Source organism: Nuphar pumila, chromosome 3, assembly GCF_984573655.1.
Source record: "Nuphar pumila chromosome 3, dmNupPumi1.hap1.1, whole genome shotgun sequence".
Taxonomy (NCBI): domain Eukaryota; kingdom Viridiplantae; phylum Streptophyta; class Magnoliopsida; order Nymphaeales; family Nymphaeaceae; genus Nuphar; species Nuphar pumila.
This window is the reverse complement of record NC_143251.1, coordinates 128,541,211-128,562,538: the sequence shown is the minus strand read 5'-3', so window position 1 is coordinate 128,562,538 and position 21,328 is coordinate 128,541,211. Positions and strand designations below refer to the sequence as shown.

Here is a 21,328-nt window from a genome sequence, read left to right as displayed (position 1 = left end):
ATATTCAGATCTAGTTTCTGATCCAAAACTCTTTTTTTGGATAAAACTCATATTTTTTATTTTAAAAATTTAGAGATCCACATAATGACAATCATGGTGGAATCGCTCGCTTAGATATCGAAATAAGAATCTTTAGGATTTTAGTGTTGAGAAGTCAGTTTATACATTTTTTTAATGTTTTTAAGTATTGGATCCCCCCATATCCAAAATCCAATTCTGTTTTATTTTCTTGTTTGACCTTGCTCGTTAGCAGAGCTATATCTCTATATTTGTAAGTTATATTACTGCATTAAGGAGTTGTTGAAAAACAGATGACTAACACTATGTTTCTAAGTCCATATTCAGATTATGCTTTGCATGCTTCCAAAAATGCATAGAAATTAGTTATTTTTCTTATTGTTTTCCGCTTACCAGCTTATGTTATTCGGATTGTATCTCAGTACTTTGATTTCAAAAATCAAAGTTTTCAGAGCCATTTGAAAGCTGAGATTTGGGTCTAAAACTTTTTTGTTTTGTGTCAGAACTGAAAACCAATCTAAGGTCATCGTTTCTAAGTTACAAAATTGGGGTTGAATTTTGATCTTTAGATGATAGTTTTCAAGCAGTCCGTCTTCCAAAAGCTTTGTCTGTTCGAAAGGTGATCTTGGTGGCATCGAAAAGCTGACTTTCTTGAACTATTTTTGTTTTGTTTTTTTTTTTATTATTATTTTTGGTGTTTGTGCCCGAAATTAACTTAGTACCAACGTATGTTTTTTTCTTGTTTTAAGTACTTTGTTGGGGCTGTATTGCATCTCTGAACTAAGAGGGTGTCATTGAAAAGATTTATTAGTCCTCTTTCTTTGTTCTTTAGAGAGTTTTCCTGAAATTTATAATTTTTTGAGTTCAAAATTAGTATAAAAAATTTGATACGGATCTTGGATTTCAGAAGCCTGAGTGAATCTGAACCTAGACCTGACTTTGATGGGAGACTACCAGGTCTGGACCTGTGTCTGATCGGGTGTGCCATATGAAAAACCATACCCAAGTCCTTTTAGGATTACATGAACTAGATCCTGTGCATAATAGTTTTTATCTTTTTTATATTGAAATATCACAGGTCTTAATTGGAACTGATGTCAGCCCTTGGTCTGGTATATGAAAATTTTCAAATCATACCCAACTCCATAAACTAATCAGACCCTTTAGATCCTTACCGGTTTCTAATGGATCCCCTTATTTATCACCAAACCTTAAGTCGACAACCCTATAGGGTTTGGTACGGGTCGGATCCAGGTCAAACCCGACCCGTTGACACCCACAGGCAAGAGCTCTCGGCACGCCCTAGAACCAAAAAGGAAAGCACTATAAAACGAACCCGAACTCCTCCGACCTCCACTTTCTTCGTCTCTGGCGGATGTGCTCCAACAGACGGTGAGATCTCTCTCTCTCTCTTGGTTCTGGTGGGATCTCTCTCTCTCCCTCTCTCTCTCTCTCTTGGTTCTCTTGGGGTTTGGCTTCTTTTATTCATTCATTCGTCTTCTTCTTGTTCTGGTTTTTCTTTTACTTCTGGTTTATCGATTCTGGGATTGATTCCGCATTCTCATTGTGGAATACAGAGTCGAGTCTGTTCGGTTCGTTTTTTGCTGCGTTTTTCAAGTGAATGGTCGATAGGTGTAGTGAATCATGGAGCAACGATTGGCGAACGCTTCGCATATGTCCGTGAACGAGAAGAAGTTCATCGAGACCGCGCTGGTTTCGGACCTAAGGATCGACGGTCGCCGCCCCTTCGATTACCGCCGGTTGTCGATCAAGTTCGGGAGGTAAGTGCTCTACAGCAGGGTTGTTTCCATCATGCTTTGGCTCCTGTAAATTTTCTCTGTTTTGATAGTATTTTTGTTTGTCTAATTTTTAAGCTCTATAGTAGGAAAACTATATCCCTGCTCCATTATGTATGAGTATCCTATTGTTCGCGAATTTGGGTTTCTATATTTCTTCCTGGGATAGAAAATCTGTGAACGTGAAAGGGTTGGTTTCTCTTGTGTTAATTTCAGTGGGTTATGAAGGTAATCAGCCAACAACAAAATTCTTCGGAAATGCAATTTGCATTTTATCGCATCATTGTAAATAAAGAAGTACACACTGCAACAATCCGAGGAGAAACTAAAAAAAACTCTCTTCTGGATGTTAAATAATGTGACAGTCCTTATAGTACCCTAAGAGACCTTGATGGATCCACGCAACACCAGGAACTTTCACAACAGAGGTTGTGCTGTGAGATCGTCTGGAACATTGTATAGAAGTTGAAGGGTGAAGGTCTGTCTAAATAAAAACAAAACGGTGATCGACTATCGACTTTGTTGGACAAAGTGTTAATGTATTTTCGCAGTTACCTGATTAGTTACTTTAGGTTATGACATGTGATCTCTGTGCTGGATCATAGGTCTCTAGCACACCAGTCTTCCTTATCTAGCAACACAAAGATGCACATGCACATGCACATGTTTTTGTGCTTATAATTGTATCTGTTTTTCAAATTAAAGTTGTAAAACAGTGTAAAGAAGATTGTTTCTTTGATAATATTGGTTATGTGCATACATAGTTACATACATTAAGGTACATATATAGCCGCATTCATGTATATGAACTTACATAGCAGGTCTACTTAAGGAAGAATACCTTTACGATTAAAGATGTGACATGGATATTTGGATGCCAAAAACACCCTTTTCGGTACTGGTACCGGTAAGCAAAAAAATAGATAGGCCACAAAAGCCCATGCTCTTCAAAAGTGCAATTAATAGACTCACTTATGCTTCTGAAGTCAGTTTCTTAAGCAGACCTGCATGATGTAAAAGCACTAAAATAACAATATGTAGCCAATCCTCTGTCACGGGCCTATTTCCTTCAATGGACCAGTGCGACGCGACAGTCCCTCCTCACCGCCGCAAGCCTACTTGTCAGCTCGCTTGCCGCTCGCGGAAGCTTGTAATCAGAGAGAATAGAGGGAGAGAAATTGCAATCACAAGAAGCAATCACAACGAGGGTGAACAAAAGAAAGCTCAACACATTTACTTCATTCACAATTTTGCCCGTAGGCTATTACAGTTCAAGTATACGGGCTGTTCCTTCGGGGTATTGATTTACCTGAACCGGGCAGCTTATATCAGACTCAACAAAAGCAAAACAGACTCTAAGCACAACTGTACAATGTAAGTCGCAAGAGAACATGCTCCCCCCTTCAAATCATGCGCCATCCTCGGTGCCATCTGTTTCGTGGTAAGCTCTGGCTTCAGTCGGGTAGCGGTTGTTCATTCGGAATACAGGCTCCCACATTGGTTCCACTGTTTTCTCCCACTGCACCAAGTATTTCTTTGTCTCTCCCAAGTAGTTGACCTTGTAGCGAAGGATTTGACTGAGGTGTTTTTCGACTCGTTGTGCTGTCGGGGCCCTCTGCATAATGGGAGCGCGCTCTGGCACACTACGTTCCGGGTCTCCATTATCCGGATGGAACTGCTTGAGGTTGCACACGTGAAACACCGGGTGCACCTTGAAGTCTGGAAGCAACTCCAGCTTGCATGCCAGCTTGCCCACCTTCTTTGTGATGGTGAAGGGTCCTTCATACTTTCTGAGCAGCCTGCGGTGCCGCCTGCGGAAGATGCCTTTACGACCAGAATATAGCTTTACCAACACTTGGTCCCCAACTTGGAACCTCGCGGGCCGACGATGTTTGTCCGCCCACTTCACCATTCTCTTTGTCGCCTTGTGTAAGAATGACTTCGCCAACTCATTCTGCTCGTGCCAGTCGCGAATAAACTGATAGGCAAATGATGACCTTCCCTTTTTTTGTGCGGCAAGAGTGTGCGGGGTCAGTGGCTGCTGCCCCGTGGCTATCTCAATCGGGCTATGGCCTGAAGACTCGTTATTCTGCAGATTATAACAAAACTGTGCCACATCAAGGAGCTTCACCCAATTTTTTTGATTGATACTAACAAAGTGCCTAAGGTACTGCTCAAGTATCCCGTTGATGCGCTCTGTCTGCCAATCTGTCTGCGGATGAAAGCTTGTTGAAAACAACAAATCAGAGTCAAGTAGCTGAAATACTTCACGCCAGAAATTGCCCGTGAAGCGAGTATCACGATCACTCACAATGCTCTTTGGTATGCCCCAGTGCTTTACCACATGCTTTACGAACAACTCTGCAGTCTTTTCTGCAGGGCACTCCTTGGAAGCTAGGATGAAGGTGACATACTTTGAGAAACGATCCATCATAACTAAAATAGAGCTGAGGCCCTCTATCTTTGGCAGACTAATAATAAAGTCTATGAAGATGCTATCCCAAGGACGTTCTGGAATTGGTAGAGGCTCAAGGAGACCGACAACCTTCTGGGTTGTCCCCTTATCTTGCTGGTAGATGAGGCATGTCTGCACATACCCCTCAATGTCGTCTCTCATCTGTGGCTAATAGTAGCCATGCTCAAGGAGTGTTAAGGTCCGCTCCTGACTAGGATGGTCGACCCATAGTGTATCATAACACTCTTTAAGTAGTTCTCGGCGGAGGCTTCCCCACCGCGGCACGAGGATGCGTCTCCCTTTTGTCACAAGGAGGCCATCCTGTAGTCAAAATCGTCGAGTCTTTTCTGCCTGCGCTAGAGAAACAAGGTGTTGTGCAGTCGGATCCTGCTGCGTACCTTTACGGATGTGACTCAGCAATGCACCCTCCAAATGCACTTCAGAAGGTTCCGCACGCGTAACTGCCAGTTCAGCCCTACGGCTCAGGGCATCCGCCACAACATTAGTCTTTCCAACCTTGTACTCCAAGGCAATGTCAAATTCAACCAAAAACATCTGTCATCGAGCTTGTTTAGGCGTCAACTTTTTCTGTGTCTGAAAATAGCTCGTGGCCACATTATCCGTCTTGACGACGAACTCAACCCCCAAGAGGTAGTGTCGCCAGGTCCTGAGGCAATACACAATGACAGTCATCTCATGTTCATGCACTGTGTAACGCCTCTCTGCATCTTTCAGCTTGTGACTCTCATATGTGATCGGATGACCATCTTGCATAATAACTCTGCCAATGGCAAAGTCTGAGGCATCCGTGTGGACTTCAAAGGGTCTCGAATGATCAGGCAGTCGCAACACTGACTCCCTCACTAAGGCTTTCTTTAAGCCATTAAAGGCATCTTGACACGCTCCTGTTCAGAGCCATGCCCAATTTTTCTTTAACAAATCGGTAAGGGGCGCAACAATGAAGGAATAACCTTCGATGAAACGTCGATAATAGTTTGCCAAACCAAGGAATGACCGCAATTCTGACACTTTGCTTGGCGGAACCCATTCCTGGATGACCCTTATTTTTTGCCCATCCATACGCAGCGCACCACTCCCCACAACGTGGCCAAGGAAGCTGATCTCCTCCTACCTGAAGAGACACTTCTCCTGTTTAACACAAAGGTCATTCTCCTTAAGCACCTGAAACACGGTTCGTAAGTGCCCGACACGTTCTTCCATGTTGTTGTAGATCACGATATCATCCAGGTAGACTACTACGAACTTGTCTAAGTAAGGGTAGAAGATCTGATTCATTAAAGTCGTAAACGTGGCTGGAGCATTTGTCAACCCGAATGACATTACTAAGAATTCGTAAGCACCATAACGAGTGACATAAGTTGCCTTCGGCTCATCACCTTTAGCAATCCTCACCTGCCAGTAACCCAATCGCAGATCTAACTTGGAAAAGATATGGGCACTGCCTAGCTGATCAAACAAGTCCGCTATCAATGACAATGGGTACTTGTTCTTCATCGTGATTTTGTTCAAAGCACGGTAATCCACACATAACCGCTTGGAGCCGCCATGTTTCATCTGAAAAAGAACCGGAGCATCAAATGGAGCTTTCGATGGACGAACAATGCCTACATCCAACATCTCATCTAGTTGCCTGCACAGCTCCTTCAACTTAGTTGGCCCCATACGGTATGAAACCATTGCAGGAGGCTTCGCTCCCGGTGTCAACTCAATCTTATGGTCGACCTCACGTCTTGGTGGAAGACGCTTCAGCAATTTCGGAGGCATCACCTCCCGAAACTTCTCTAATAGTGGGGCTAGGCTCGGCGGCACTGCTGCTTCTACCTTTCCTTCTCCTGCGCACACTGCAACTAAGAATGTTTGCTCTCCATGCTTGACACCTTCCTTCAGTTGCATTGTTGATAGCACTGAAGACTTGCTTTTCTGCATAAGACACTGCACTGTGTGAGACAAGTCTGACCCCATGATCGTCAACGTGTTAAACTTTGGCAGCATTATAACATTTTGGCTTCGCAGAAACTCCATACTCAAAATCACCTTGAAATCGTTCAGGGGCACTACAGAGAAGTTGTCTTTGCCGACCCAACTCCCCAATTGAATAGCCACGTCTCTTGCTTCACCAAGGATGGACTTGGCCTCAGAGTTTACCGTTTTGATGGTCCTCTGCTTTGGCTTAGGCTTCAAGCCCAACCGCTCTGCTTCTTCCCGCGAGACAAAGTTGTGTGTGACCCCTGAGTCTATCATTACTGAAGTAGACTTTTCATTCATAATGACTTTCAAGTACATAAGTTTCTTACTGACCTGCATCTTTTTAGCCGCGCAACTTCTAGCTGCATTAATCGATCACATGACCTTCATCCTTGGTTGCATCGTCTCAGTGTCACTACATTCAGTATCGTTGCATTCTTCTTGTGCAGCGTTGGCTTGCCCATCGTCTTTCACGAGGCGCTTTGAGCACTGCCTGGCGATGTACCTATCGTCACAAAACCAACATGTCACAACCGCACCCTTGTTGCTATTGTTATGCTTTGTGTAGTTTTGTTTCTTTTCGGATTGATGGCGTGTCGACGCCTCACCTTTATCATCGTGCCGCTTATCCTTCTTGTCTCTGTGGTCAGGCTTCTTCCCGACTTTGGTGGATGGAGTGAAAGGCTTGCGCTGAGTGTCAACTAAGCTCTCGCCCGCCACATATGCATCTTTCAAAATACGAGGGTTGCTCTTTTTCACTTCAGACTATGCCCATGACTGAAGTCCCACAATGAACCAATTGAGCATGTCGTCTTCTGGCATGTTAGGTATCTCCAACATAAGCTTCTTGAACGTTCTGCCATAGTCTTGCAACGAACTAGAGTGTTTGAGCTCACGAACCATCCGGTACGCCTGCCTCTGCGTATTTTTTGGCATGAAATAGTTATGCAACTTTATTTTGAAGTCGTTAAAGGTGTCTATCACGCATTGACCCCTCTTCATGTCGCTGCGCTTCCGCCTCCACCAAACGATGACATCTCCATCAAGTAAGGCTGCTACGACCTTAATCCTCAGATCCTCAATGATCACATTTTGGATATCCAAGTAGGCTTCTACTTGGAACAAAAAGTTCTCAATGACCTTGCTATCACGAGAATCATTGAATTTCGCAGGTCTTGGCACATCAATCCTCATGGCCTCTCACCATTTCCGCCATTTAGGGTCACTGTCCGCTGCAACGTACGGTCCTTCAACTGAAGCTCCCCTACTTCAGTCTGCAAGTCGGCCACTGTAGTCGTCAACGAAGTGACCTACCCCATTAGTAAGTTTACTTGCTCTTGCAGGCTCGCCACCACATCATTCAGTCCACTGAATGATTCACATGCGCGTGAAATCGCTTTCTCATGCGAAGTCACATCTTCCACTAGCTTGTTAACAGTTGCAGCCAACTCTTCTTGGCCCCGAGGTGAACCCATTTCTTCAGCTTCGGCAACTGCCTTGCCTTTGGTGTTGCGTAAGTTTTGATAAGACGCCACGATGTCTTGCTCACAAATCGCAGCCTGTCGGTATGTCTGTCGACACTGACTCCTTAGTCCCTTCTCCAGCACGAGAACGGACTCTGATTCCACTTGTCACGAGCCTATTTCCTTTAATGGGCCAGCGCGGCGCGACAGTCCCTCCTCACCGCCGCAAGCTTACTTGTCAGCTCGCTTGCCGGTCGCAAAAGCTTGTAATCAGAGTGCAAGAGAGAATAGAGAGAGAGAGAGAGAGAGAAATTACAATCACAAGAAGCAATCACAACGAGGGTGAACAAAAGAAAGCTCAACGCATTTACTTCATTCACAATTTTGCCCGCAGGCTATTACAGTTCAGGTATACGGGCTGCCCCTTCGGGGTATTCATTCACCTGAACCGGGCAGCTTACATCGGACTCAACAAAAGCAAAACAAACTCTAAGCGCAACTGTACAGTGTAAGTCGCAAGGGAACATCCTCGGTCCGTTGAATAATGATTGGTTCATCATTTTATTGATGTAAATTTACATAGTTTTATCAGTCTGATTTTGGTACTTGAAACAAGGCAGTGAATTCAAATTATCTCGAAGAAGATAAACACTCAGACTATGCTGGACTCCAGGGGTGGGCATCGGGCTAGGCTGGCCCGCTAATGGACCGGGCCGACCGGGCTGTTGACCGGGCTGGCCCATTGGGAAAACCCTGGCCCATGGTCGGGCCAGGCCTATTATATAATATATAATATATTATATATAAAATATAACATATATTATTTATAAAATGTATTATATATATTATGTTATATATATAATAACGGGCTGGACTGGGCCGACCCACGGCCCAGCCCGTGTTGTCCCACTTCGGGCCGGGCCCGGTTCGGGCCGAGCCAGGGCCAAATATACTGGCCCAGGCCCGGCCCAGTGCACCTCTAGTTGACTCTTAAAGTCCTCATTCACCCACAGAAGCTTTGCAAAGCAATGGCCACAAACAAGACAAACTGATGACTAGGTGTTTCATCTAAATGAGAACTTGTATTGCCCTGCCAGCAAGGCAACAACTGGTCAATACAATCGTCAGGTATCCAACAGCTCTAGCATTGTGCTTGCATCTAGGAAAGTGGTGTTGAGTTCAATTCCTTATTGTACATTGAGGCACAAATTGTTACGTTCTTGATGCATCAGAAAATCCTGCTTTTAGCTATGAACTAACATATGCTGTCCTGTTTTCAAGTTATGGTCTTTTGCATTTTGTTTCAGATACGGTCTAATCTTTCTTGTTGGAGGCACCTCTTCTTGCTATATATAAGCATTTACATAATCCTCCTCTATTCCCCCTGTATTTAATGATTGCTGTTTTCTTTATCAGATTTATTCCCTGGAAAATTGAATGTAAGGTTCTTTATAAATTGACTTGGTATTTTATGTTGAGACCTGTAGGAATGATGGTATGGCTGAGGTGCAGCTTGGTCAAACACATGTAATGGCCTTTGTGACTGCTCAGTTGGTTCAACCTTATCGAGATAGACCTAATGAAGGCACTCTTTCAATATTTACTGAATTTTCGCCAATGGCTGATCCTTCATTTGAACCAGGGCGTCCTGGGGAAGCTGCTGTAGAACTGGGGCGTGTAATAGATCGTGGCCTTAGGTGAGATTTATTTTTTCCCTCAATGTTTTCATTTTGGGATATCAACATGGCAAAGTTAGATCCTTCCATGTATAAAGAAACTTGATGGTGTCTAAAATGAAGTTCACCTTTTCCTATATAATGTCAAACAGCATTAGGCGAGGATTATGAACAGTGATTTTGATGCTTGTGTTTTTGATCTTTTCTTTGTTGGAACTTGAAAACTATTTATACTTTGCGATGGGTTGGTTTGCACTGTTATCAAGAAACACACATTAGACAATATTTTACCAAATTATTTCAAAATCATGAATTTCTTTACAGTTCTCTCTCTTTAAGTGGCACATTTGAAAGATAAGGGCGTTAGTTTTGATGTGTATGACTTGTTGAATCTGTATGTGGAATGATTTAGCATAATTTGTTGTTCTATGGTGGGCACTAAAATTTATAGTGGAACTCTAAAATATAAACCATTTGTTATGGCAACACCATGTATACTATTTATTTTGGTTATCATTGGAACTTAATGCCATTATTCTCTTATGAGAACTTTTTAAGTGCACTTCATGGTCATTTGTCATCACGTGTGTGGTACTGTAATATCATTATCAAAGCTCTGCTGCTGCAGATTTTCATAGAAATCATTCTGATGCATTATCTGAAGTCTGGCTCTTGTTAACATGTAAGCATAATGATGTAATGCTGTAGGGAAAGTAGGGCTGTGGACACAGAATCATTATGTGTACTTGCTGGCAAAACAGTATGGGCAATTCGTGTTGACCTTCACATTCTGGACAATGGAGGGTATAATTAAAAGCCTGTGCTTTTCAATTTGAGGTTTTTACTTTTCATCACTCATTTATCAAACACTATTTTTTTCAGAAATCTTGTTGATGCTGCGAATATTGCTGCTTTATCTGCACTTTTGACATTCCGAAGGCCTGAATGCACTCTGGGTGGAGAAGATGGTCAGGAAGTTATTGTAAACTCACCTGAGGTCAGCCTTTCATCATCTGATGTCACCTTGCAGATGCAGGCTGATGTTATATATTTACAAACATGACTTGGACACCTTTTGTTAATGTATTTTCTTGACCTGTTCAAGGCGAGGGAGCCAATTCCACTGACAGTCCATCATCTTCCTATAGCAGTTACTTTTGGTTTTTTCGGTGATGGAGAAATTGTGGTATGTTAATGAAGTTACTCCTACTACCAGTGCTTCTTGAAATTAGTTTATCATTCTTTATGCTTAATTTACCCTTTGCTGCAATGCATTGTCATTAGCCATTACTGTTGACAACATCTTAAAGTGTTGCTCAGGTTATAGATCCAACATACAAGGAGGAGGCTGTTATGGGAGGAAGAATGACTGTCACAGTGAATGCAAATGGTGATGTTTGTGCTATCCAAAAGGCTGGAGGACAGGGTGTCATACAAAGTGAAATCATGCAGTGCGCGCGTGTTGCTTCTGTGAAAGCTGTTGATATCACTAGCAAAATAAAAAATGCTGTGAGTGTTTCTTTTGATTGTTCTGTTGGAGTATTGCTAACGTTAATATAACTAGTTAAGGTTAGATAAACCCATATATTAGGTTGTTGCAGGTTGGACAGATTTCGTGCTTGGAATTTATTTTTGAAGCTTTGCAGGTGGAAGCATACAGTGTGGAGAGGGTAAAAAGGAAGATAAAGCGCCATCCAGATCTGGAAGCACATGTTGTAGGAGTGGATATTAAAATGACAGAACGTAATAATGTTTCCATTAAAATGGAGACTGGTACTTTGTCAAGGCACCATGAGGGTAAGGGAGGGAATGAAAGTCAGTCCACTTGTATTGATGGTGGTGATGAAAATGAAAGTGGATCTTTTGAACAAGTTAAACTGGAAAAGCTGAACCTGTTCACTGGTGGACCATCAAGTTGGTAATGCCCCTTTGCTGATCTGTTGTTTTCATGTTGAGTGGAGATTGGACAGGTTTTAGTTTATTCTATTATTTTGTGTTTTGCTCTCTTCGTATCCAGGTGACCTTTACTTTTTATTTACAGGGATCCTTATTCAGAGGGGATTAGTTCTTCAAGGTTAATGAGTTCATCAACATCTCATGGTATTCCTTGTTAGTTATGTTTGGTGCTTTTTGAATATTTTCTATTTTAAGTGAGCTTTCTTGTCTAGCAAAAAATTTTCATGCTTTAGGTATGTATAAGCAGTTAATAGAAATGAGAATGTGTGTGTGTGTTCTCTAGTATTCTCTTCACGTGTTAGTCCATTATTTTGTTGATGACAACATTAATTCCATCTCTTTTTCCCTTCCTCTGTTCAATCCAATGCTTCATCTTCCAATTATCTCTTTTTGGCTGTGTTACTTAAGTCTTCAAGTTCATGTCAATTATGTAGGCTACGGATTTTCTATTATTTGTGCCATCATGTATTTAATGAATTTTGTTCAACCTATTCTTTCTTCAATCAATAAATGGTTCTGCAAAATTGGGAACACATCAAACTGTTGAGAGCAAACAGGCTGTACACACCAATTTTGAAAATTTAAGAGCATGCCGAACTGTTCAATGCAGAGAAGCTGTCACGCTAGCACTCTGAATGAGACATGTTGATCATTATGATGGATAGGGTTTTGATGGTTGGGTTCAGTGATATCCATGCCCAAGTCCTTTGGTTCTGGTGGCTCAAACTGCTCACTTGTGTCAATAGGCGCTTGACTGATTCTCCTAAAGATTCTGAGTAATTTTGAACATTAACATCCAAGGTGGAACATATGCATGTCTGCCAAATTAGAATTTGACCTATTAATTAACAAATAATGTTTAGGTTGTTGGTTTGGAACTTTGGTCACCCTTTTTATCTTCTTTTGTCTGCTTCTGTTACATGGCATTCATGTTGTATTACACCTCAATTGTTTCATATAATTATTAAATAATAAATTGACCCACTTTGACTGATTTAGCCTGCTTATTTCTGTTACCTCCATAGCAAGGATCCATATGTTTACCTGATTGTAGCAATTGGTAAATTATTTTTTCCCTTGTAAGCCCTATGGTTTATACATGCACGAAGCAAATAGCCACATACAATAACAGTTCAAAAATTACATCAAAGTATGAGACAATAAGCTTTCTTTGGATTCTACATTAGTGTACAAACTAATTTATGTGTTCTCACTTTCTTTTGCACTTCCAGTCAACGATGTGAATCTGCCATTATTCCTGTATATTGGGATACTTTTTTTCTGTTTTTCTTATTATAAGTTTTTTTCTAAATATAATCTCCACTAGTATGCCTTATTTTTTTATCGTGGAAGAGGATCATGGATTATTCTTAACATCTAGCTATTTCTCTTTTTCCTTGTGGAAAATGGAAATGGATGAGTTTTCTTGCCAAGGAAAAACAGAATGATTAAATGAAACTATAAATGTATAATGGCAGCTGGACTGGGGCTCATTAACTGACTGCCTCAAGAATCTAAAATTGGTCTTGCTGCTCATCAACAAAATGAAACAATATCGTGGGAGAGTATAGTTGCTATTGCTAGTTATAATAGGATCAGTTGTATTAAATATTGTTTGATAGTTGCTTATGGATTTCGCAAAACAGATGATCAAATATGCTATAGATATGATTGAATCTGGTATAAACAAATGATAGCTTCTCAAGGTATGTGGATTGGAAACCTTACGCCGTTGCCCATGGCATTATCACCCTTAAAGACCTGTATTGGTTGTCTATCACTCTTATCTGTTCACGAATAGGAACCAGATTATGGCATGATAAATGTCTAACTTTAATAAATGTGTACACAGATAGTATAGGAAAAGTGTCTCCTGTACCAAACATCTGTGCCTTCTGGCTTATGGAGAAGTATAAGGCCTTTGCATGGTATAACTATAGACTGAAAAAGAGCTCATCCTTGGGGAAGTGTTTCTTTTCAAAAGTGAGATGGAGGAAATAATTATGGAATCATACAAGTCATGAGTAAACCGTGTCAAATGTGGAGGGAGGCCAATATTTCCATGTAAATTTGCTGAAGCTAACCTAATTCACTCTCATATAAAATGGAGATTACTATGGAAATGGTGGTTGATGGTGGCTTGGTGATTCATATGTCTTGAATCTCTTGATAGCAATGATAGGCTGTTCAAGGGAAGGGCTTCAACATTACTGATTATCACCACACTATTCAAAAGGAAATTGACACGTGCTCTCTCAAATAGCTGGAATGTGACATCTCATGGATTGCTTCGGGTGGGCTGTTTTTTTTACTGTTATTTCTGTCTACTTTTATGTACTTGGTGATATCTCATTGCTCTTTGCTGAAATAAAATTTTATTCATCCTACAAAAAGAATTTTTTTCCAGGGTCCTACATTGATATTTCACTAGTAAGGGATCAACCTAACTCAGAACCCTGCTAAGTTTCACTGGAGGGATGTAGATGCTATGCCTTTAGACTGAAGAGGATGCTCATCCTTAAGTACGGAATGCACATTCTCTTTCCTAATGAGCCTAAAGAAATAAACAGTACAATGAGTACATTTAGTGTTTTTGAAAAAAGTCTAGGATTAATGTACTTTATGTCACTGAATCCATGAAAAAATGACATTGACCTTGGTGCACACTGAAACCATGAAAAAACATTGTTGTCCTTGTGTAATGAAATAAGGGTGTGCACAAATAGATGCCACCAAGGGCTACACAATTACAAATGTGTGCACAGATACAAGAAGCCACTTATGGGAAAAAATAAGATCACCAAAGATACCACAAACACAATCCACTCAAGGGCTACAACACATAAAAATAAATAATTTTATTATCTAAAAATGCTTAAGAAAAGGGTTAGCTCCCACATATATATACGAGAGACTAAGGGTGAGAGAGAGGGAGCTCAACTAGCCGTTTCGCTAGTCCAACTATTAGTTGAGCTAGCTGTTGGACTAGCCCAACGGCTATAACAGGAACACAAAAGTGCCCCTAAGGTTCACTACCTATTACAATAAAATAATAAAAATAAAACAAAGAAAAATACAACAAAAGAAGTAGATACAAAAATACATAAATCTCTTAAATATATATTAACACATATAAACATACTTAATGTATATGTATACACATACAAAAAAAAAAGACTATAAATCAACACCTTGGTGCATACCAATACTTCCATTAAAACTGCTCACTGACCCAATTCTTGCAGGTCTCACACTGATGTGGCGAGTGAGGGCTGTGGCAAAACCCATGAGTCAACCTAAAATTCACCAACTTTTTTAATAGTTCATGTTTGATTTTTTCCTAGGACCAAAGAATCGGGTTTGTTTGATTTGTGCAAGCCTGAGTTATAATAAGCAAATGCTTTGTTGACAAGCTTGAACAAATCTCCCAATACATTTAGAGCCAATGATCATTTCCTGAGCAAAACAGTGATCTTCAGAGTTTTTCTTAGTCTGTGTTGTAAAGGGGCCTCCCTGCCTGCTAGTCGCAGTAGCTTCACCATGTTTAGACTAAGTACACTAAAAGGGATGTTAGTAGCTATGGTTACACTAAAAGGAGCTCTATTTATTTTTTATGATGAGGAACCCTCGCCGAAGCGAGGAAAACCCCGGGTGGAGCCCCACGACCACCTTGCCTTACGTGGCCCACCTCTAAAAGCTATGGACACACCCGTGCACCAGCAGGGTTTGATCTGGTGCCTTCATTTCAGCACCCTCATAACTACCCTGCTGGCCATGCGGGCGTCCCCCACGGTGGTAAAGGAGCTCTATTTATTGCCTAGTAGGAAATCCTTTTCTTTCAAATTTCGTTCAAGTTCCTGATAAGGAGCCTCACCTAAGCACCGGTCTAGTTTTTTATGCAGCTACTAGCAGGTTCATAGTTATATGGGTGACAGGTCAATGCCTTGAGATAATTGACTGCATGGATGAAGTATAGGAATAAAGCTGTTAGAAAACTGTGGAAAATAAGATGCAAATTGGTACCTAAAGGATGCAAACACTTGAAAACCATGATCTTAATAAATGATTTTCTAAGTTAAGATTTTATGTGATAAGGACCCTTGCTAACCTTAAGGATGTCAGACATTATGTCGATTTATGCCAATCTTAAGCACAGGAATGATGACAATAATTAATCATGGAATATAAGATAGAATTTTGTGTTGTCAAGAGAATGGAAAACATTAGTTTTGAGTTAAAAATCCCTGTTCTTAATATATAATGAATCAATTAGATTTTATGTCATAGATACCCTTGCCAATCTTCATGTCATTAGGTGGGTTCTGAGCAACACCAGAAAAAACAAAATGCTGAGTCAACATTTAAGATGTTAGTCTGATAAGCATTAAAGATTTTGAATTAGCCATTGGTACATGAAACAGAACTACCAGTTCTAATAGTCAGAGTTGAACTGGCTTTTTTGAGGGACAAAGTACTGCTGGAATATCTGTTAATCTCGTCATATTTTATTTATTTTTGGTTCTTTATAAATTTGTTGATGGCTTACAATTTTTTGCACGTGGAATAAGCAGGCTCTGTTCTTTTAAATAGTGAAAGAAAAGCCTCAGATGGGATTGATGGGCCTAGTGAATCCCATCTAGAGAAAAAATTTGCAGACGTAGACATGGACGACTCATACAAACAGGTGAAAACTGAAGCACGACCTTCTGTGAGCCAGAAGCTGACTCTGGCAGATGCTGTGAAGGTGAAAAACAAGAAGAAACTGTCCTCTGCTAATGCTGGAAGCTGATTGATGTTGGTTTTCAATAGCCAGGGAATGAGATATTTTAGGTGAGTGTCTGATGATTAGTCTCTTGCAGAATTTTCTTGTACTTCTGGATAGAGTCCATTGACATCCCTTGGGGGCAGTGATACTGCTAGGGTTTAATCTAAGTGTTCAACTACCTGATAAAAATTTATTCCAAAAAACAACAAAAGGAACTATGGAGTTCGCCTACTTCCTCTCATCATTCTTTTTGATATGTACATTGATGCTGAACTATTTCCCATCAAGGTGAACAACCCACCCTACACACTCTGCAATTTGGGGTAGCTGCAAATTTTGACACCAGAGTTTGATTATCCTTTCTGAGCTTTCCAAAGGTGCATTTGAAACTAGGACAAGCACTTTTATATGTTTGTTTAGCTGATCTGCATTCATTTCTGATAAAGCAATAAAAAATAGAGGAAATCTGATAAATTTTGTAACCAGGTAAAATTCTTCTCATTACTAATAATTCAAGACTTTTTTTTTTGGGAAAAATATGTCAGGAATTAAGTCACAAACAACTTCTTCTGCCACATGTAAAGGGCCAAAGGCATGAAAATTTTCACAAAATGACAGTTGAACAGGTGGCAGCATAAAAATGCAGGATTTGTTTCTATGTTTTATTTTGGGTTGCTCTATCAATGTTCCTCTAACTATTTTATTGAAGCCTCCTGTTCATGAGAAGTCAGCTGTAAGGCTCTTACCTTATTCTAAAGAATTACGTCTTAGAATTCCTTTTTGATAAAATAGCAACCCAAAAATTGGTCCATCCAAATTAAGTTTGGTGCATGAAGAGGCCTGAATTTGCTGTCCACTTAAATGGACCCCTAAAGTGAAACACAAATGGTTCTAAGCTTTGCTGTGTTTGTTCCTTGTATAGTTACTTTTTCAATTCTCATTGAACTAACATGTTTTGACAAACTACCTGTTTTAATATATCAAATAAAGTACATTATGTTAAATGAGTAAGGATTTCTTGTTCAAGCTGCAAGTTTGGGAAAACAATCTCGAAAGTTAACTGCAACATGCAATGTAATTGATGTTTCATCAGAATACCTTAATCTCTGTTGTTAAATCCAAATTATCCCTGTATTTTTTGCTATTGGTAGCATGAAATGCAGGGATTTTACTTTGGAGTTTGTCTAGATAAACATGTTCACGACCAATATTGAAAAGGTATTGTTTTTTTTTTTAAGATTTTTGGTGGCAGATCCTTCCAATTTTTTAAATTCAAGATTTGTACCAGTTATTGGTAGAGTTCGTGCTTTTCATGTTGCATGCTTTTCAAGCATTGTACATTCTTGAGATTGCTCATTTTGGGCCTTTAAGAATATGTATATTTTGATTATTAGTTTTTGATCCTTTATATCGTGAAGGTCATGGTGATGGATGCAGGTTGGATCAGTTCCAAATTGTTCGCCAGTCATGCATGCTACATCTATTCCCTGATGTTAACAGTATTCGTGAGCATGAAGCTTATTGCTCTGATGCATGTTTCTCTGCTGGAATTGCTTCATCATTCATCTAAGCTTCAAGGTTTGCAACATTCCATGTAAAGTTGCAAGATGGTATGAAGCATTGACGATTTCCTCAGAAGTCTTTCTTTGAGCACGTTGGTGTTATGCAGATTGAATTGGTTTCAAACACTAGTTTTATGGTGACCAAGAATCGAATTATCATGCTGCTACTTTGTACAAAAAGTAGGGATGTGTTTCTGAATCAACCAAAAAAGATTTTAGAGGAAGCATTAACGTTGTTCTAGTTATAGTGGCCAGCAGTTGGGCATATTTTTCAAGCTCAGCTGCTCGGTCTGGCAATCAGTTTCCTGCTATTGTACGTTTATAAAAAGGATCTTTACATGCTTTCACATGGCATTAAGATGTTTTCAATGTGCTTTTGATTAAATAGATCTTAATCAAGTGGGTTGGGACTTCATTGTTTATTTTAACTTGTGATGGCTAATGAAATTTGGCTTATTTTTTCTGATGCAATTCTATACTTTAGATTATGTTACTAGCTTATCCACACTTGATTGTGGATGCTAATCTTCTGGGACAAGGTTTTTGGTGTTTCTGTTCAATCACAATTAAGAGTATCAATAACTTAAGCCATTTTTCTTTCTTATTGGATGTCTAGTTTCATTTGAAATATATCTATCATATATTCTTACAATTGATTGAAGGTACATCGATCGGGGATCTCATGGTGCAAGTTGTTTTTGCTCAATCTGAACCCATAGATGTGTTGAAAAATGACCGTATTGTATGCCTAATTTGACGTGTTTCGTTAAAAATCTTACAAATATCAATATTCTCTCTATGTTAAAAATTGCAAATATCTAGATTTGAAGACTTTTTTGCCCTTTGCATGTGCGAACTTCTTCGTGTGTGTATGTGTGTGTGCGCGCGCGTGCGAACTTCTCAAATATGTGACTTTTTTTTGTAGATTTGTATCGCTCTGATTCGACATCAAAAACTTGTGTTTTTATAGTCATTGAAAAGTTGAGACGCAACCCTGTAACTTTTATGTTTTTAGTAAGAACCGAAAACCTCAATGGGGTTCTTGTTTATTTATTTCAAAACCGGAATAACTTTGCAGGCTGAAACAATTGAATAATAGGTAGTTTCAAATGACGTTTTGACTCAGAAAATAAAGGATTTTGAAAAAATATGAAAAAAAATAAATAAATTAGACAAATACATTTTTAACGACACTTGATTTATTGAAAATTAATGAAAGGACGTTGAGATACAACTCTGATAACCTTTCTAAAACTTGAGAAAGTATAAATAAAATATATGCGGATTTGAAGTTTACCTAAAATATGTGGACTTCCAAGTCTTCAAATATTTTATGCGAACTTGAGGAAGTTTGCATATATTTTTATGCGGACTTTCTTGAGTTTGTATATATTTTTATGCTTTATATTTTATGTGAATTTTCTGAAGTTTGCATATATTTTATGCAGAGTTTCTCAAGTTTAGGAATATTGTCGGAGTTGTATCTGAGTGCTTCTTTATCGTTTTTTAGCGAATCATGTGTCGTCAAAAAAATATTTATCTTGTTTTTTTTTTTTTCAGAATCTTTTATTTATTAGGTCAAAACGTTATTTGAAACTATCCATTATTCGATTATTTCAATTTGCAAAGCATGTTTGTATTTCAGTTTTGAAACTTAGAAATGGGTTCTTAAAGGGGTTTTCGGTTCTGAGTTAAAACATGAAAGTTATAGGGTTGTGTTTCAGCTTTTGAACAACAGTAAAAACACAAGTTTTTGATGTCGGGTTAGAGAGATACAGATATGAGAACAAAGATTGTTCTGCAAAAAATAGTCACATGTTTGAGAGAAAGTTCACATATATAGGAAGAAGTTTGCATATGTGAAGAGTAAAAAGTTTTTTTTTTAATTCAGAAATTTGCTATTTTGGACATAAAGAGAATATAAAAAATTATAAGATTTTTAAGGAAATGTGACAAATTAGCTGTACACTATGGTCATTTTTCGTAGATGTGTTGAATATGATCGATTTGACAGGGATTGAATCATATTTTTTTTAATGAAAAATAAACTTTTTATTTGGACAAATTTTAGTGCATTTACGGCCACCAATTGTTGCATTGCCAAAAGAACCTGCTTTGTCACAATGCATGTTCAGATCCTACTAAATGGTCCATGTAGATCACATTTATGGGGTTAAATTTTAAAAAATAGGCAAAAAAGTTAAAAAAAAGAGATGTTCTAGGACTGTATATAAATCTAAGTGAAACCAATATATTCTCGTATGTTAGTGCATCCATGTATATGTATATATGTGTGTATATATTAGAATTAGAAAACGTGGAAAAGAATTGGTGAAGCAGGTAAGTAGGAGGAGAAAAAATAAATATGATAGAATGAGTAGAAGAAAATCATAGTTAGAAAGAGTCATATAACACAGAAACTAGCAAAAATGGTCGATGTAATGAATTAATTGGAAAATATCACAATTAAAAGAAAAGTGATACTTGAAGAACTTTGTAAGGAACTGTTAGAAAAAGGTTACTCAAAAAATTAAGTGAGAAAATGCTTTAAGAAGAAGGACGTGTTTTCTAAAGAAAGGTAAAGATATTGGTTAAGAAATAAATATGCAGTCTAATTGATGTTCTTATATCCTTCCCCTTTTCCTATTCCATTGAATTCACTTAAACCAAACACCAGAGAGAGCAATTTAGGGCAAAAAAACAAGAGATAAATCACGTGCCCTCACATCTTTTGCCGTAACCATACATTCGTTGCTGCTTTTGCCACTCACGTGCAGATATAATCCCCTGCCTTTTTGTAGGCACATGGAGTGACATCTGCATAGTGTTAACCAAAGGATGAAACATGCCTGATTGAACATACCTTTTGTTACTATAAGCCTTTTCCAAACAATTAGGGTCTATGGAAGATGTTAGGGCTTCATAGATTCATCCGTTGTTGCAATCCGCAATTTAATATTTTCTTTAGAAAAATAAATTAGGGTTTTGTATCAAATAATAATGAAAGCCTTTCAATGATGGTTTTCAGTTGATTCACATATTCCATATCCTTGCCTAATTTTGTCTCTTATGTGCGAGTTAATATTTGGTGCCTTTGAAGGCACCAAATTATATGAAACTATTGAGCTGAAAACCTTAAGTTCAAGCTTTAACAACTCAATGTGGTGAAGAAGGTTGGTTTGCTAAGGATCAGGGGCGGCTCAAGAGAAGTCGAGGCCCTAGGTAAAGCCTCCAAATGAGGCCCTAAATTTTTTTCTTCATTGTACATAATTTATTTTTTCATTTTAAAGGGGTTGTACCTTTTTTTCTTAAATTCTTAATATCCTCCATATTTACTAATTGGGTTCATATATATATATATATATATATATATATATATATATATATATATATATATATATATATATATATATATGTCAACGCAGGCCACCAAGTATGTTTGTGCTCCTAAAGTGTATATGATCATGCTATTTTTGAAAAGAAGGCTGATTACTTAGTGATGTGCTTCAATGAGAACCTCATGGCATAATCATTAAATGCACCAGTATTTCAAAATATTGTCTTCCACCTATGCATTTTTCGCAGGGCCTTTGAAAAAGTCAGTTAACTAACGTGAACAATTTCTCTCCAAATACAGATAAATGGGTTATC

General features: G+C 39.0%; 1 protein-coding gene across 4 annotated transcripts; it reads left to right on the top strand.

The window, feature by feature from the left end:
- Nucleotides 1–1,372: 1,372 nt before the first annotated feature.
- Nucleotides 1,373–18,147, top strand: LOC149843740 (exosome complex component RRP45A-like). Of its 4 annotated transcripts, none has more exons than XM_090001912.1 (11): nucleotides 1,373–1,410; nucleotides 1,596–1,799; nucleotides 9,206–9,415; nucleotides 10,103–10,198; nucleotides 10,277–10,391; nucleotides 10,500–10,580; nucleotides 10,715–10,903; nucleotides 11,041–11,312; nucleotides 11,436–11,494; nucleotides 15,922–16,180; nucleotides 17,553–18,147. In XM_090001912.1, the coding sequence occupies exons 2-10, from the start codon at nucleotides 1,663–1,665 to the stop codon at nucleotides 16,137–16,139; spliced, it is 1,377 nt and encodes a 458-aa protein (XP_089858038.1). In that variant the 5' UTR covers nucleotides 1,373–1,410; nucleotides 1,596–1,662; the 3' UTR covers nucleotides 16,140–16,180; nucleotides 17,553–18,147. The 4 variants fall into 4 exon arrangements, with proteins under 4 accessions (XP_089858038.1, XP_089858036.1, XP_089858039.1 ...); XM_090001910.1 differs by having other exon boundaries at nucleotides 11,436–11,503; XM_090001913.1 differs by having other exon boundaries at nucleotides 17,534–18,035.
- The last annotated feature ends 3,181 nt before the right edge of the window (nucleotides 18,148–21,328 follow it).